At 42.6% G+C, this 19,339-nt stretch overlaps 1 protein-coding gene across 17 annotated transcripts in view; it reads right to left on the reverse strand.

Moving 5' to 3' along the window:
* The window catches only part of LOC143317349 (solute carrier family 24 member 2), a 40,378-nt gene that overhangs the window by 20,246 nt on the left and 793 nt on the right, over positions 1-19,339 (reverse strand). For 4 of the 17 annotated variants that reach the window (XM_076725478.1, XM_076725475.1, XM_076725464.1 and 1 more), the window contains exons 2-4: positions 17,451-18,531; positions 2,116-2,162; positions 1,077-1,185 (exon numbers count right to left, since the gene is read on the reverse strand). In XM_076725478.1, coding sequence (XP_076581593.1) covers positions 1,077-1,185; positions 2,116-2,162; positions 17,451-18,354 — 1,060 coding nt within the window. In that variant the 5' untranslated portion in view covers positions 18,355-18,531. The remainder of the gene's footprint in view (positions 1-1,076; positions 1,186-2,115; positions 2,163-17,450; positions 18,532-19,339) is intronic. The other 13 variants (XM_076725480.1, XM_076725476.1, XM_076725471.1 and 10 more) reach the window with 5 other exon arrangements.

Consider the following 19,339-nt stretch of genomic DNA (forward strand, 5'->3'; position numbering starts at 1 on the left):
CACGTCCGTCCAGACGGGAAATATGAAGCCTGGCTATTGTTTGATGCTTACAAATGGCACTCTGACCTTGTGGAATTCTGTTTTGTAGTCACACTGACCCTGGCGCTTTTTATCAAGCCGCATAGACTGTAAATACACTTCTGAGAAAACTAAAGAAGGGATAAGGGGAATAAAAAACAGAATTAGTTTCAACATTAATATTCATTTTCAGCAGATTAGGATTCATCACGCCATGAGACGCTGCCTCCACATCCAATTCAGAGAGCTTTCACGAAAGCTAAAAAAAGAAGACACTCTACTGACAAATTCTCCAAACCCTCCCCAAGTCCCTGTTGCCTGCTTGCTCCCCACTAATGTGAATTTTTCTTGCCCTTCGTCTTTTCGCGGTGGGTTGAGAATGGGATGACACTGCACCTCCCGCCGGCGTATTAACATATTCATCCCCTGCGCCGAGCACTGACACTGCCGTTTTACATTTCCTTTAGCTAAGCTAATAGGCCTTCATCTTGGATTAAAGGAAAATGATCTTCCACCTCAGCTGTGCTCTGACACAGCAGCAAGCTCACCTTGTCTCGAACAGACTATTTTTTAAAAAGGGATCAATTCAGTCTTGGCATATCGGGGGTTCAAGCAGTATTTCTAAACGTCAGTGGTGGAGACACTGGACTTCAAGGGATGCGTAACGTGGAGTGTGTATGAATGAAAACCAATGGTTTTTTTTGGAAGGACTAAATTAGAAACTTCACAAAAACACCACACTGATGCTTGGTGCTTTTGTAGAATGTGAGCTCAAGTTCGCTGCATGAACATCTTGAATGTGCTCAAAACCTTTTCCCGTTAACGTCTTGAATTTTTTTTTTTTTTTGGTTTATGCACATTTCCAGAAAATGGGATTTGGGTCATTTAAAGAGAAAAAGACAAGAATGAAGACAAGTTCAAGGCAAGATCAGCCTGAAAATAGACAATTATGGACAGAAAAAAAGAACACCTGTGCTGTATGTGCTGTGAGACTTCGAGATATGAAATCCATCACTGAAGACGGGGTTGCTGTGCACAGTTCCTCTTGACTGCCTTACCTTCACTTAAAGGATCCAACGTGTGAATCATCAGCTGGAAAATGCTGTTCCTCATCAAGCTGTTGTGCAGGGAGGCGGAACTACCCCCCCTCTGAAGCCGAGGCCTGGCCTGTGAGAGGAGAAACAAGGTGTCAATCAAACATCCTGCTGCCTGGATGGGACTTTTTGCCTAGGACATGTTTCTTATGAGCAAAAAAGACATAACTTTGATCCAACAACTGGTTCTTATAAATTACATATACTGACTATTAACATCAGTCTATCAATTGTAAGTACTGTACTAGAGCCATTTCTAATCCAAGCTGTTTGGAATATGGTTCCCTAATCCTCTTTTGCATAAAACCCCTAAGCGGAACCTGCAACCTAGTAAAACTATCACAAAGTGCCTCTGCTTCTTAAAAATATCAGCCCCATGGGTTGAGGCATTTAAGTGGCATATGAGGCCTTTCTTCCAAAACAACCCTCGCCAAGATCACTCCAGCAGTCGAAGCTGAACTTGAGAACTGTGGGAAATTAGGCGCAGTTGCAGGCGGCAGCTGTTTGGAGTGTGTCCCCCTTCAGCTGCCCACAGGTGATGCGTAGGCACAGGAGGTGTCGGGTGCTAATTCACAGGCCAATATGGGTGTGAGCGGGAGGCAAGGCAGGGCTTGTGTTAGATGTGTCTTCTCGGTGCGACCCTGATGATTCTCCTTCTGTTGCTCTGTTTTATCTTCTTCCTTTGCAATCGGGATGAAAACTAAACACTCTGGCACGCTTGTTGGAAAGTATACAAGCATTAAAAGAGTCTTAGCTTTTCGAAACACATGCTCCTTCCTGGATTGTCTTTTGCATGCCGTGTACAAACTGTAACTTGCAAAAAGGCTTCGGAAAACAGACGGAGCTAGTCTCTGTGCATGGGGAGGCTGGAGGTTAGAGATAACGGCGTACATGTCTCGTTCACACTATGGTGAGAGAAACACAAGTTACACTACTACGTCTACACAGAAACAGGGACAAACACAGAAGCAGACGGGAAGAGTGTCAATCAGACAGGACCTACCGACAACTTGCCGTCATCCTCTGGTGCCCCCGGACTTGCCTTCTCATCCAACACAGAGAGAAGAAGAAGTAAAAGGGGGGGAGAGGGAGAGAAAGAGAAAACAGGACATAGATGTGAAGCATGCCGCACACAACCACACAGACAAGATGAAAAGACGATAGAGAGAGACATTACAGTGATGGTGATGACTGACTGTGATGTAAGTGGACAAGACTTGAGGGACACATTCCTCCCCACTGCTGTGCCTGCTGACTGTCAGACGCAAGCTGAGCAAGATTGGATTGTCTACTTGAATTTCCTTGAAATTCATTCAAAAACGTCACGTCAGTTTCCTAATTTGACTCAAGGACGTCGGCTCATATCACAATTCCTGGCATGTCTTGGTAAACACTGTAAAAGCAGTTCAAAGAGTGAAGAGGCAAAAATGTAATAAGTTTTGGGAGATATGCTTATTTACATTCTTGCCAAGACCTTGAAAAGATTGATACCACTATGATGCCTATTGTACTGTAATGTAAATATGAAGATATAGCCTGCAGACGGTTAGCTTAGCGTAGCACAAAGACTGGAAGTGAAGGGAAACTGCTAGCCTGGCTCAGTCTAAAGATTATAAAGGTAACAAAATCTGTCAACCATCTAGAAGACTGCCAAATAGTAAAGATAAGTACAAGGAATAGTTTGACATTTCGGGATGTCAGTGAGCAGTTAGCTTAGCTTAGCAAAACAGGGGGACAGAGCTAGCTTGGGAAACAGCTAGCCTTAGCCATGGCATGCATGCATGTGTCTAATTTGTTTAATTTGTACAAATTCAAAACACAACAACAAACAGATATGACATGTTAATTAGTGAGCTTTATCTGTGCTGATAGTTGAATTTTGTTTGGACAGAGCTGTTTGTGCTAAGTTAAGCTAACTATAAACTAGCTGAAGCTGAATATTAAATGGGCCATGACATGTATCTTCTCATCTAACTCTCTTTGCCTTGCAGTTTCATGCTGCCAGTTTTAATGTGATAACTTTGCCTTTGAGGGTGCGTATGTGCCAGATCATGCCAAAGTGACTCTGGTCTTTCAACAATCACTCAGTTCTCTGCTATCATTCTCAGCAGGCCTATTTGGCATGTGCAGCACTGTAACACAGTCTATTTTTGAAACAAAAGCCTTTCACCAACTGCCTGACTGAACCACACTCACTTCATCTCCAAAAACGTGTGTGTGAAATATCAGTCGCTTAAGGCCCCTCTGTTTCGAACTGCAAGGGAACAAACACAAAGCTTTGTTCAGATCTTAGCATATCAAGACTTTGTTTCACAGCCTACACAGTTTTCAGACAGAAACATGGAAATCTGAAATGTGGAGGAATGCTGTGTATTGATAAAGTGCATCATGCCAAATGAAATGCAGATAATTATCCAGTTCGATCTTGTTAGTGTTTAAAAATGCAGAGCAAACATACAAATTTTAAGACAGGGCCTCCAGGCTTGTCAACCCAGTGATTCATTTGCATGCTAAATGACACTGCATTGCATTGAATATCAAATATCTTGATAACGAAGGAGGAATGTGGTGTTAACAGTGGTTCATGAAAGCTTATGCGGGTGTTAACATTTGGCTGAACAGATTTCTGGATTAAAAAAAAAAAAAAAGAAAATTAAATTGTTTGCGATCCTTTTGTTGATTACGAACAAACTAATTCAAATGAAATTAACTTTCGCATGGGAACTGGTGTCATTTTCAGCAAAATCCACCACTGCAGTCAGTGTGAATGTCAGCACCCACTGTGTCCCACTGTTTCTGTTTAACGGCACATAATTTACCATATATTAAGTTTCCCTCTGTATAGCCACAGAATAAATGGGGAAGCTGAAATTAAACATTTGTCCCCCCCCCCCAAAAAAAAAAAGAGTGGAAAGCTGAGCTAATCCTGAGATTTTCCACAGAGCTATTCAACTATAACCCAATTTTTTCCCCATTTCATATCTTCAGGGTAATTCCCTGCACACTCAGGGTATAATTATTCTATTTCACTCCCTATCACCCTCCTCAAAGGCAAGTCAGGGGGGTTAGGAGAGAACAGGTGAATGTGCCAGATAGAGATTATGCCGTGGGTCGCTCATTAAGCCAGCGTTAAATATTATGACTAATAATCACATAGGGAGATTAGTATGTTCTCTGGAGTTTGTGTGTTCTGTAATACCGGCAGCTCTGCCTTCCAGTTCTTACGTAATGTCACATCAGGATCATTCTTGGAAGCGGATCAGCTGAGGGAGATAAATGTCCCTCTGCAGCCACATGCATGTAACGCTGTCTTACGGAGAATTATCGATGAAGAGTGTGACATCATGCAGAAATACTTCCGCTTTCACCGCTCAAATTGCCCACAGCTTAAAGAGGGGACTTTCGGAGGAATCTGAGCACGTTGGTGAAACGCTGAAAGCGAAGTCCTGACTTTCGAACATCAGTGGCGGATTATAGGTCTTCTCATATGCAATCTGGGTACACAAAAGGGGTCTATTTCTGGATGGTTTTGATTTGCACTCCCTTTATACTTCAACATCCAAGCCAAATTACACAGGGGAATAATAGCCTTTTTTTTTTTTTTTTTTTTACACACTTTCTTGTTTCCCAATGGTGGAGTTTGATTAAATCCATCATAGCTGTGCTTGATCCTTCAAATCCTTAATATACTCCTTAATACACCCTAGATATACAGTGAATTATGATAAAAGCAATCAGTATTACACTTTTTCTAAATCTTATGAGCCACTTTCCATATCATTTCCACTTCATTTCCTTTTCAGGGCTGATTTTTTTTTTTTTTTTTTTCTTGAGAGTTTGCAGGGAATTAGATTCCAAAATCTAAATCGTAGGGGCCGTGGCTGGGGATGCTGGTGTTCACTGTCACGCTTGGCATGAGTGTCAATACAACACATATGTTATTGTTATCTTAACATTAAGATTGAAGGAAGGGGAAACAGGTATCCTGGCTTTGCCCTCCTCTAAAGCTCATTGAAAAATAAGTTACACCTTGTTTGTTTTATCTGACGATGCAGTGGACTATTTGTTAGCCAGAGGATGCTCGCAGCCACTCAAGCCTCGGTATCCTCGATAAAATAGCAAATTATCAACATTTGAAATGTAAATATCAAACAGTGTGATGTAATTTCAATTTCTATCTATTCTATGTAACTACTCATGACAAGCAGGGCCTTCACAAGGTGTTTTCATGGTTGTCACAAGGTAACACGGACAAGAGTAATGTGCACGAGCCAAGAATTAAAAGCCAGACAGATTGGCTTGTTGGGACATTAAGTCGATTTGACATTTCTTGCATGAGAAATTCTTCCATATTGAAAAAGTAGTAGATGTGGATAAACTATAAATAAAGCATCAGTGAGCCTGTATATGTAAAGATATGTGAAAACCAGACTGCCTGGCTGTTCAGCATACTTGAAAAGCAAAATCTTGCACAGCTCCAGGCGTTTGCCTACACGTGCTTACAGTCGGCAGCCTGTCTGTCAGAGCGTGACAGAACACCCTTTGAGATTTGTCCATCTAGACTCAATGTGTTCGAGCTAAACTGTTGAGAGGCACGACTGAGCATCATCTCTCTCCCTCTCTGTCTGCGCCCCCCCCCCCCCTTTTTTTTTTTTTTTTTTTTTGCCTGGAGACGATAATGATGATCTTCAAGGAAAGAAGGGAAAAGATGCACAACAAGTCAAGAAGCCATCCACTTGCTAATTAGTAACCCCTTCATTTTTCTAACAAGCAGAACTAATTACAGGATCTGCCACGACGCTGATTTCCCACAAGGCAATGCTCACCAGGACTAAGGCAAAATTGCTTCCTCTTACTCCCCCCTCCCATGAACCAATCAGGCTTGGGCTTTTGGGAGAGGGGAACAAAAACTGCTGTGTCATTTTTGCAAGTGAATGCAATCACGCAAAGCTGGGTTTGATCAGGAATAAGTCATTTTTTGTGATTTCCCTATGAGCACTCCATGTGCTTGAAGTGTACTGTCTTCATGTGTGACTGAATCTTGTGTTAATAATAATGTGATTTATTCCCCAGATTAAATTTAGATTGTGCATGTGCATCGGAAGGCTTTCATCCAAGTAAATACAAAAGGTGCAATAATGACCTCCTGCACACCTGATCAAATCTGTACTTTCCCGTCAGATCAGAGCTGCTTTTGATCTGCAGTTGCAGTAAACAATTAGAGGCTGAACAGGCTTCTTTGTCTTTGTGATTGGAACAAACGATGAGCAAAAGTTTCTTCCAGGAGTCGGCATTTATATTCTGCAGCGTGTCTGGCGTGCTCCTGCTGCAGCACTCCCTGCCCCAGATTTCTGAGCCACCCTCTCCTGTTTATCTGCATGCCTTAAGAGATTCTGATGAAGCTATATCTTGTCTTTTGTTTGGGTTCAGTTATATCAGTACAGCTGCTATTTCCTTGTCAGTTCCTGATGCTGAAAGACTTTCATTTTATAGAGAGAAGTGGTTCCCAACAGAGGCAACCAGAACAAACTCAATTGCTGACAGTGGTCCAAGTGTAGTTGCCCTGAGGCAACTGGGCAGTGGTTTTTTCCATGTATTGGTCATAGGAATAACATATCTGCAGGGTAGCATCCACAGTACTTTCCAGTTTTCTCAGTATTGCTGTAGCATTCTTGTTTATCCTAATGATGATGTATTAATAGGTAACGCTAAGTCTCTTAGTGTTACCCTAGTAAGCGTACATTCCCAGTATGTAGCATTATGCACAGATGATATTATGGACCACTTCACATTTTATAACAAGTTGTGAAAATCCTGCTATATATATATACACACACACACACAAAGTCAGGGATGATAGCGGCAGCACCTGGATGGGACAACAAAACCGGAGCCAACAGATGCTGAAAGGTCGTGGCATCCAGCAGTGTTTGTGCTCCATTTGCCCACCAATGTAAACTGAAACCAAGATACCCTACTATGCTGTATTAAGTTCACCTGGATACCGAGGCCGTCGTCGATATCATCAGTGAACATGAACTCACCCGTAGCATGATAAGAGGTTCGAGGTAATGGCTAAGTAAACATGCTTGTTCTCCAGCCTGGGCTAGTTTACACTGTTCTTAAACCTAATATGCAATGCATCCTGATATGCTTACTGTAGACCTGAGGGACAGGATGCCCAAACAGCTGATTTCTCTGTCAATACAAATGGAACCGGGAAGCTTATACTTTTAATGGACTGAATGGGCCAAGAGCACGGAGTTGATGTCCAAAATATATAGCGAAGTGCATGTTGTCCAACCAGCAGACCTGCTTCCTTGGCTAATTTATTTGTAGTGCCATTAGAAATGTCAGAACAACAATCTATCTATCGTTTTCATTATTATTTCAAGTCCAACGATCCAGCTAATTGGTTTTACTTTAATGGATAAGGCTGGTCAACAAATTCCAGATACCAGTATCACAAACAACAATATATTAGTTCATCACTCTCATCCAATTCATCCCCCAAGACGTAAATCATTAAACATGGCTCACAAACTTTTTAGAGAGGCTCAGTCATTTCCTGAAACAGCTGCGAGCTGTGGTTTTAAGCAAATGACACTCATAAAAGAGTGCTGGTGTTGTTTTTTGCATTTGTTGAGAAATATTTTCAGCTGCGGATTAATACACATTTGGTGTATCACCAGACTTTAGCTCAGCTTCAATTTAGTTTTGCAATTAAATTCTACTGAAGTTATTATGTTATGATACCTCATTCACCTAATCTAGACCCTTATCTTACAGAAGAAGTGGAGCTGGAAGTATGTGGAGGAAGCCTCCTGCTAGCCAGTCAGGTTGTCCAGTTACATTTCGCGCAGACGGGGTAATATGCTGATAGAGCCCTTTCAGGTCACCTTGGTTGGCTTTGAGTGGGGACGAGGGTGAGGGGCAGCCTCATATGCATCACTCGCCCATCAGTGATGGACATAAGTGGTAACCCTCTTAGATGAGAACAGAGGAGGAGAGGCTTTCAGCGGATTCACTGAGGCCCAGAGCGTTTTCTAATTAGCTCATTAGAGACTGTCTGATTGCAATCACTTCCATTTTAAGAGTTTACTCTCTTAAATTTGGTTTAAAATTCTCTGTGGTTATCTGCGCGGTGTCAGGTCTGTCTGCAGCTGTGAGATCTATACAGCAGCACTTTGCGTGGCGCAGACATCACCACCCTGGATTTCACAAATTACGGGTATTACATGAAGCACAACTCTCAGAGCTGATGTAATGTTCAGCTGCTGCAGCTTAGCCAGGCTGATGTTGAGGGTCAAAAATCCCCCCAAGGAAGGAGTTAAGCATGTAAGGCCCGCTGGTCCTCGGCCACCTCCAACCATATGCACTGTTTCCGTCTCACTGTGGTCCTGTGTGTCATTTCATACGCCCACGAGATAGGGATCTCGGTGCCCTTCACATGATGCTTTTACAGTGCAGTTACATTAGCTAATTCGACCCCGCTTTCAAAAATAGCCTTTGATCGATAAGGCTTTCAGTTTCTTGCAAGCCTCAACGTTTCACCTTCAGGCTCCCCCTTTGAAAAAAAGGAAAAAAGAAAACCCAGCAATCTCTCATTTCAAGTTTTCCAGAATTTCTTTGCAATAGGGCCATTACTAAATCTGGACGCACGTATGCCCTGATCTTCATGGCCTTGAGCTACTGAGTTAAACAGACAAAGGTCACATGACCAATCACATGTCATCCATTCCAAATGATTAGAACAAAATAAAATGTATGGCTGGGACTCTAGAACTACATCAGCTCATATCACATCTAATTATCTGAACACCTGCTAGCCTCAGGAGGTAAAATTACCCAAGGATCAAACAATGGATAAATCAAATAGAAATGGCCTCCAATGAAGACGGCGGTTAAAGCTGGAGCCAGAGCTCTTCAGGAAGTCTGGGTTATATCAAAATATACACTCATTAAACATTACAGACTAACAGCTTCACAATCCAGGCCTGCTGAGATCCTCTGAATGAGCCATAAAATGTGGTGGATATGGCGGTTCCCCCGTGTGACATTAAGGGTCTTTGAACAACTGTCCACATTAACTAGTTCAGGAAAGCAACCTATACTTGCAAGATGAGTTTTATCTCAAGTGTTCCCTTTAACCATTTCCCTTGTTCCCTTGTTGCCTTAAATGGAGCGCTATGGGGAGCAGCTGCATCCCTCAACTACGTAGTGGCTTGACTCATCCATGTCACTAAAAAAGAAAAAAAAAAAAACACACAAATTTCTTGAGCTATTCACAAGGTATTATGGGGTAGCCCCTGATGCCAAGAGTGATGGTGAAAGTTGACACCACTGCACTTCAGATAAATGCTTGAGAAGAAGGATTGAAGGCGAGGTTGAGTGAAAAAAACATGAAATGCAGCACTGATGCCACAACTGCTTATCAGTGCTGAAGACCAGTGAGCTAGAGACAGTGCTGTCCATGGTACTGCACCGAGGGCCAAGACCGGGTTCAGCGGGACTGGATGTGAAGAGAAAATAAGCTGCAGCTTTTTAAAACAAACAAGGCTAAATTGTTTCTTTGCATCACTCTCAGCCCCATATAAATTCCTTTATAGACTTTTGCCAACTGATACAAACAAGAAGGAGACAGTGTCAGTGTCAGCTTCATGATGTATTTTAAACAGTTTATGTACATTAAAGGCTCGGGGAGGGTTGCTACTAGCTATTAGTTTCATTATCAATGAATCTGCAAAGTATTTTTCTTGTTTATCTCTACATTTGGTCATAAAATATCCCCCAAGAAAGTGAAAAATACCAATCAAAACGTAAAGATAGTTTGCTATCATAGATATAAAAACACATTCAAGTTGCAACCAGAGAGTTATTTTAGTGTGTATTTATAATGTTTAACTGCGGTCTCAACATCATTGGAAATCAGGGCATGCCCTGGTTGTTCGAGATTTAAAGAAAGTTTATAACTGAATGAATTAGCTCGATCATCAGAACAGTGTTTCAGCTCTGACCTCAGAATGTCTAGAATCAAAGCGCTGTGGTACAGGCAGATCTGAAAACTGCAGCTCGATTCCATATGTGGTCTCACTGAGTGTGTGAAGTGAGAGCGGGATTGGTGTATATGATAAGACAAAGAAATGAAGGAAACTTTTTTTCACAGATGTTAACTTGAAGCCCACATTTCCTTTTGCCTCTCTCTGAAGTGGATCAAGTCACAGTGGCTCTAATTTACATGTATAATGATCTTTCTATGGCAAAAACAATAAGCTTCAATGTTTTACTTATTTTTAAAGCAGACTGCATTGTGCTTTTGATAATTACACAGGCACTGCAACAAGTGACAGGGTGACCTTCAAACCATTAATGGCACTGAGGAGGCGGTGGAGAGCCACTGTCCGCTCTGATAAGAATAGAGGGGGGAAGCCAAATAGCACAATAACCAATCTAGAACAACATAAAAAGTAGACATCAGCACCTTTGATGCAAATGAGAACTTTGCATGTACAATTATTACTCGTAAATGCAATTAAATTGGATTTGGACAAAAGCAAGGCGCTGTTGAAGAGCAATGACGCTGCCGAGAGAGCTCGAGTAATTGCAGACAACAGAAGACAGACGGCGAAAGAAGCAACTAAATAGCCCTCCACACTAGTGTCCGAAAACCTGTGTTTTTGATTGGCCTGTTCCTGTGTTCTGACCGATGCCTTTATCTCTATTGACTAACAGCTCAAACACAAGGTAGAACCTCCAAATTCTAATTACTGGCTCGACAGTCGCGCCCCTCCTCCTCAGACAAGGAGCCACAGCTGGAACAGATGATAAAACTTGGACTCCTCATCGTCATGGTGAGATCAAAGTCGCAGGCTTTCTATTTTTAAATGATTGAACTCTGGCTCCGTTGTCGCTGGCTGAGCTCAAGCGGAAAAACAATTCTCTCTGTGACTGCATATATATACTGTACGTGTTTGCAGAGTTATGTGTAGATGCATGTGCAGATGCATGACCTTAAAAGAGGGGCTCAGTTTAGCTTGTTTCCACTTAAACTTTGCTTGAAAATTTAGACATCAAGCCAACAGTACGACTAATTTTCCTCTACTTTGTGAAGTGAAACCACGCTTCTGTACTTGCTGTTGAGAGCTTCTGTTTTGCTGTTTCTTCCCTCAGTAACCTTGGGCCTGCATGGAACACACACGAGCATGACTGACTTATACTTATTTTTCTTTCAGATTAAACCAAGGTCACTTCTACAACTGCCCTTTTAAAGGATACAAATGCAACTACTCACTCGCTTTCATATAATACACAGGACAAATCAAGGATAAGGGCACACACTGTACAAAGCATATCGTGAGAAGAATTTTCCATCATAGTAGCACACAACCTGTACGTTGTAACCTGCAAGGGAAATGTTTCTGGGTATTGTGCAAACAATACTTTTACTGGAATTAAATTTCGACAGGATTTCGTAGAAATTAGCTTGACAACTGCTTTTATTGCAGCAAAATCCAGCCCACAACAAGCAATCTGAAGCAGATGTAGTTTATAATTTGGTAGGAGTTCAGCGGTGCACATCTGGATTTGGCTGAAAATTAGGTTGACATCCGTCATAATGGGAGATAATCCCATGAACACATCACACGACTGAAACACACAGCTAGGGACAAAGTTCATGCAAGGCAGCCTGGTATTATAGAGCATGACGTGGGGGATCACTGGGATTGGACTGTAAAAATAAAAAACGAGCTGCATGTGTGAATATACAGAAGGTGCACGGCATCAGCACCGGTGCCCGATCGTGCAGACACACAGGGAGGAAACGCAGTCTGCTCCCTGCACAGAAGCCGCCTCGTAACTGATCTTTGAAGCGCATCCTGATGGAAGATCTCGCCTCCGTGACGCTATTTATAGCTTGGTAATACATCAGAGGTCGCACCTTCCATCTCAGCAGAACCAACATCTGCCTCGATACACGCTGGCTTATCCGGCGTTGACGATAGCAGCCATCTAGTCCGTGGTTGGACGCAGACTCTAACCCACACTCCAATCTGCAAACTCTGTTCATTTCAACAAGTATGTGAGATGTTTTGCTTTTGCTTGATTCAAAAGTCTTACTGTGACTTATCAGTCCTTGAATTTGCTCATTCTAATGCTGACATCATGCTCACATGGATTTAATGTAATGAACTAGCATAATCAAATTTAGTCTGATTCCACATTGTAATATGATATTCAACTGCTCGTTGCTTGTGATGTGCTGTCAGGTGGTCGCGCTCTCCCTTTAAAATGACAGAGAGACTTTGACTTCATTATCATTACTGACAAACTCTGACTTCTTGTGTGTCACCATGATCATAACAAGTAGTTGGGAGCTCGTCACTCTCCTGTCTTTCCTAAAACCACAGTGCGCAAAGTGCAGGCTAATCTGATCCGAGCCGCTATTTTCAAAAGCAGCCAGTCAGTCCATCGGCCAAACAATGAGAGAGGCCACAAGATAACAGTGTAAGCCTGGCCTGGCCTGGTGAGGTGGTCCTGAGGAGGGGGCCATGCATGGACAGAGCAAGCCTTCACTGATGTTCCTTATAAATGTGACTTTGTGCCTTGTCAGACCTGAACTGACCTCTTTAAAAGAGGTTTTTGAACGGGTAACATCACTCACAATGGCTATAAACAGACAATATTACTGATTGGAATGGAAAGAAAAAGCTACTCTTCATTGTGAAGCGTGGTTAAGATGCCAGCATTGATTGGCTTGGCTTACTGGTTCGACAAGGGGTTGGACAAATGATTGCTTCAGTGAGACACCATCAGCATGCAAAGCCAAAGTGTAATACACACACATCTGTTGTCTCTCCAGTGAAAAATGGATGAAGCAGAGAAAATCTTGAGCTGGTGATATTTATACTCCTCCATCTTGCCCTGCCATGATCTTTCAAGCTTGTGAGGCAAACATAGGAGCCTCTAGCGCTGTTGTGACCTTGAACTGTGCCCCCACAGTCTGCAATAAGAATTTACTGAGTGCGTGGGCGTGAGATGCATTCAGATGGCGCAGAAAAGCCCTCAAGCATTGGTGACCTCCTTCGGCCACTCTGTGACCTAGGGTTCAGCAATCAGACCCTTGTGCATCATCCCGTTAAGTCGCAACCGCACCGCAAGACTAAGAAGCTTAGGTCTGAGAGAATGTGCAACATCTAAGGGCAGCGATGCAGTAAAATGACGCCATCTTTGACCTGTGAACTCTTGTAGCTCACAGGGCCAAGATGTGTGACACTGCAGTCAGCCTTTGGCGCTAATGCAGAGGGGGACTGACAGATGTGACAGGATAACAGCAGCAGACTAAATATACCGCAAACACAACACAAACAGACAACTATAGCCTCAAAAACCCTCAAAGAAAGCCACTATTTTAAGCTTCACAAAGGTAGTATTTGTTGCAGGGATATTGCATTGGATTGTATTACACTGCAGTGTTTTTCGATGCAGGCCGCTGGTAGTCTTGTGTGGCCTTATCCTCAGTATAAAATCAGTGCTTTTAAATAATGAGAATTCCTCTAAACTAGTGTTTATCTGTGTCATCTTTGCTTCTGAGTGGATTTAACTCAATGAGGGAAATTCTAATTACAATAACATCAACTGTGGACGACAGCAGGTAAAATACAGCCAGTCTGCAGGGTCGTGTCTCATAGGAGATAGAATTGCAGAGGTGGAAATCTAACTCGCTGGGCTAAGGCAGACTGCCCTTGTTGTGAGATTAACCAGCAGCTAAGCACTCATTAAGTAAACAAAGGTATTAGGCACCATTCGGGCCAGAGCTAATAGGTAAATACATCCTTACAACATCTGTTTGGGTCAAAGAAGAACAAATGAAATCACATATCATGCACTGGAATCAAGTGAACTGACAACTCTGAAGCAGGATCGCATGAGTTTATTAAAACTGCTCCATGATGTCTACTAATTTTGAGCTGCTTCAAATGATATGAAAGGGGTCATAGTGCCGAATCAGCAGGCAGTTGCGACCCTGACTTCGCTGTCTTTCAGCCCATTGTTTTGGTTTCATGGTCCACGACTTCACTGTCTGCTTCGCTCTCAGCTCTTTACAAAAAGCTCTAAAAAAAAACAACTGGACGCTGACACCAAATGTCAGGCAGCAAAGTCAGCGACCAGCTGGTGAACATAGTGGAGCATTTAGCAGCTAAAGAGCTGACAATTGTGTGATAACGCCAAATGAATGCTAATGCTGTTTTGTGTCTGTCAGTAATAATGGCTTTCATGAGGATTTGAAAACTGCGCGAGCATTTGCACAACCAAGATTTTGGGAAAAAAGCGTCAAACCACCAAGATTTTGGGAAAAAGCGTCAAACAATCCACATGAAGTCAGTCCCCAAACCATGTGAGGTCTTGAACGCACTCCCATCTGTCTATAACTTTACATGCTGAAAGAAAAGGCCTTTGGTATCCTATTTTGCTGTAATTCCAAGTTGTCTAAGTGCATGGCATGATGGAGCATTCATGGTTGTGTTAACTGGATTGGGAGATTATTGCAGATTACATTTGATGAGGCTCAACTGCTATAAAACAATGGCTTTAAGTAGACCTAGCATCCACGCAGGGATCTGACAGTTGTGTTTGTGTGGTATTGATAATGTTACACCTCATCCCTGGACGGAAGGGGGAAAAAAAAGACACAATTTGTCAAATGATGGAAAAGCAAGGCCTGCACTCAACATTTAACGCTCTGCCTGGGAGCTGAGGCATTACTTTGGAGAAAATAAGAGGAGCAAAGCCATCTATTTTTGTGTTACCGGGAGCAGAATAAACAAGTTACACAAAGAAACTTTTCATGTCAAATAAAAAAATAGGGAAAAAAAAAGAGATTGCAGTACAAGCAGTTATGTAATGAGATGAGAGGCAGCGGTCACAGACGCTCCAAAATTGACTGATGACTTCTAAATGCAGAACATCACACTGCTGTCCATCTTACTCCCAGAGCCGCACTTCACATGGTATCTACTGCAGAAATTGTAATAGCAACGAAGCGACCTCCACGCTTCCATGTTTAGGGTGACGCCCCTTCTCTTTGGCAGCTGACTGTCCTGTGTTTCTGTCTATGGCAGCAGTGTAACACGTACCTGGGACATCCCAATATCATAATGCGTGAAATAATCTCAGGGAAGCCCATTTTAATCAAGCGTTTAGTTCAAGGGCATGGCGTCAAATGACATCCTATTGTCCTTACAGTGCGATACTTCACACCTGAGCGGTAATGTATGGAGGATTAAGGACACCTTGGAGCTCAGTCGTGACGTGGGACATGATTAAAAAAACACAAATGCTCTGGGTTCACGGTGGCAAATGTCACTTACAAATACAAAGAGAAAAAACAATAAGCACAAAATCAGACACTGGATTATTTTGCGGGACTCTTATGAGGTAACTCGCTTGTCCTTGTCCTCGTCTGGCCATTTTACTCTGTGTTATTCATGTATGAATTTACACACGCACGCACACACACGCTTGCTAAATTGCCAATTAAATCCGAAAATAACGCTTGTGTCTCGAAATACACGTCCCCAAAGTGTCAAAGCTTGATTAGGAAGGGTGTTTAGACGATTATATTCTAATAATATTTGTGCCTTTCTCGTTCCACTAACCCAGACCACACATTAAAAGGGGTTAACTCATAACCCATATCTGCTAAAATAACACCTTAACACTTTTTGGACACCTTCAACTCATTCATTTAGCGTTTTTGATGTTTTCGGTGCTGAGAAGTGCGAGAGAGGAGAAGCTAAATCTGCTGTGAGTGTCACAGGAGATGAGACGTGATGGCGGGGTTTGATCGACTCATCTGTCTCGCACTACCCTCCCAAACCCAAAACTTGTCTTTCAACACACACACACTGTTCTGTTGGCCAAGGTACCCAGAATCCATTGCAGCTCAAGGTCACCTGAGTCTTCTCTTGGCACTCAGCCTGTACACCTCAGTTCTCACTCTTTTCTTGCACGTAAGCCCTAAATGAAATTAGTATGGCAGAAACAGGACCTACAGAGAGCAACTACTTTCATGCCTGCTGTTTAAATGAAGAGAGGCTTTAATTTTAACATTGCGGTTTACACACTGCAATTGCAGCAACGTTGGCTTCCTTGAGAGCCCCCCCTCCCCGCTCCCCCATTCATTGTGTAACCTGCAGTTTAAATATCCTTTATGTACTTAGAATAAATCCAGATTTAATTAAAGCTTCATAATACAACTTTCTCAAAATTTCATTTCCATTTCATGTAACAAAAGAAATCTAAATCCGTCCGGATAATCTCTACACCAGCATCAAATTGCACTGCAGTGTCTTTTGCCCTCAAGTGTCATTGAGGTAGCGAATGTTTTTTGAAGCAGCACAAAGAATTCTGCTGTTTTTTGTCCATGGAGCACTCACTGTTTATGCGATTGAGCGAAAAGTAAAATGCTGCACTGAGCGACTGCGCGTGAAGAACCTCCCCTGAGAACCAACATGGAGGAACAACCAAGACTAGCACAGCCACCCTGGAGGCATTTACCTCATCATGTTTCATGTGTTTCACGTGTTTACGCAACAGTTTAAACACAATATTTATGATGGAAATCTTTAACTGGGGGAAAAAACAAAATAGCTCCTGAGATTTTCGAAGGGATTTGTTTGTCAGACCGGGACACAATTTGTAGAGCTTAACCCAGAATTACACATTTGACTCTGTTTTATTAATCCCACAGTGGAATACTGTAAGCCAGCCCTGTGCAGCATCGCTTGAACCGCATTAAAGCACAATGGTCAGTTTAGTTGTTGTAAATACTCCAAACTTAACACCCACTGAGTTTCAATTATTTCTCCTATTCTAGTTTCATGAATATGCATCTCAAGCCAGTCTCTTAAAACATATGTTTGGCATTGGCTGCTGTATATTGGATGATCTAAGAGTCAGACACTGCTCTTAATTTGAAAATGGTCATTAGGATGATGAGAACAAAGAATAGATGCATGGAATTAAAAAGCACATTTCCACCAACAGACTGCTTTTTTCCTTTTTTTTTTTTTGGCTCATCTGAAACAATAATCAAAGTAAGCCTGACTTCATTAAAATCAGCTGCATGATATGTGTAAAAGGATGAGTGTGTGTGTGTGTTCCCATGCCAGAGGAGACACTGAAGGTCATTTCTATTAGCCAAAATGCTAAAACTTATCACTACACAGCTGCTGCGACTTCCTAATGGTCTGAAATTTCCTACGAAATTGCATTTTCAGAGGAGATGGAGGTGAAGGGAAGTGGGAGAAAAATAATACGGGTCGAGAAACCAACTCACCTTGGGCTGCACTTCTACTTCTACCACTTGGTTCTTGTTCATGCAATCTTTGACGAAGCCCTCAACTTTGCTATTGAACTTCATGAAGATCACGTAGGCGGCGTAGCCTGAGAGCAGCGTTACACTTTCCCACACGGAGATGATGTTATCCAGGAAGAAGATGATGAGCAGGATCAGACCCAGGATGTAGAAGGAGACGTCGCGGAAGAGCGGCCACCACGTCAGGTTGAGGATCTCCTTGGAGAAGATGGCGCACATCCCAATCACAAAGAGGATGTTGAAGACGGCCGAGCCCACGATGGTCCCGATGCCCACGTTGCTGTGTGAAATGAAGACGCCGATGATTGAAGTGAAGAGCTCCGGGGCTGAGCCGCCTGCCGCCATGAAGGTGGCACCCGCAACATCGTCCGAGATGGTCAGCTTCTCCGTGATGACTGTCAGTGCTGGGACGAAGAACTCGTCACACACTATGGCTAAGGCTATGAACATGTAGATCATGCCAAACATGTGGAGGACCACCGCACCTTGGCGCCTCTCCTCGAGGGTGAAAATGTCTGGCGGGTACTCCCCCTGGCTCTCATTGCTATCTGCTGTAGATCTCATGGCTATTGGCATGTCGGCTGACACATTGGGGTCCCTCTCTGGTGGAGTGAAAAGGAGAGTCCTGTGGGGCGCCGGCTGGTGGAGACTCTCCTGGAGGAGCACTGGCTCACTGAGCCCCCCAGAGCTCCAGGTCAAGGCACTGAAGGAGACGGCACTTACGGCCACCAGGCTGAAGACAAACCCCAAGATTCGCATGGGCCTCATCTTTTTACGCAGATACCGGTGGCCCTGCCGCTTACAGGCAGCACCCAATATGGGCCTTTGCTCTAGCGAATCCATGCAGGGCTGATGCGAACCCATGTCTGTGCAGCTCGTGGCGTCCTCACTCTCAAAGGCTAGGTAGGAAGAGGGGAGAGAGGGGGGCAGCTTTTACCGGAGACACTGCATGGCGTTGTCTTCAGGTTCAAATGAGTTGAAGAGATTGTAGGTGCTTTCCAGGGTCTGGTTTGCCAAATGATGTCTTCATATTAGCCTCTGCTGGACAATGTCAAGAGAAGGAAGGAAAAATCATTATTGAGGCAGGAAAGAAAACTCAAACAAGATATGATTAAAGGCTGTTTGGAAACTGCAATCACAATGACTATTTTAAAGATCCTGCTCTGGCAGTTTCAGCAGTGGAGTGATGATACAATGTACAAGAGACCAAGAACTAAACAATTAGTTGATTCATTGATTACGTAATGATCAAAAGTTAATCTTTCTCCATTTTGGTAATTGAAATCTATCATGTAAACCATCTGATTAAAACAGATTCCTTTTTACATAACATTGCAAACCAATTAGTCATGTGTGATGGACAATATTAGTTTTTTTCCTTTTTATATTTATTAAAAATACAAGATGTAATAAACAGTGGCTAGACTAACCAATCAACATTGTTGCTGTGGAAAAGTCTACAAATCAGGACTAATCTTGATTATGGCCAAAAATAGCTACATGTTGATATGTAAAAATTAATAATCAAAGAGGAAATTCCCGATTATGTTCAGCAAGCATGCGGAATAAAGCACATTTAGCGCAGTTGGTGAGTTTCAGAATGATCCCATGGTCTCTGTGTTGCCATTCTCTCGCAGTACTCTCTAATTAATCTCTATAATTAAGACGAAGCACATGCATAACATCTTCAGTTTGAGCATTTAAATGAAACAGTCCATTGTGCGCACAGGATGCAGCAAAGAGACAGAAAAAAAAACTTACACATTTAGATGACGTGTCTGGTTTAACAACCCCAATTTTCTAATGTGACAACTTGCAGTAAAAAAAAAAACAAAAAAAACCCCGCAAA

The sequence above is a fragment of the Chaetodon auriga genome, chromosome 24, assembly GCF_051107435.1.
Source record: "Chaetodon auriga isolate fChaAug3 chromosome 24, fChaAug3.hap1, whole genome shotgun sequence".
NCBI lineage: Eukaryota > Metazoa > Chordata > Actinopteri > Chaetodontiformes > Chaetodontidae > Chaetodon > Chaetodon auriga.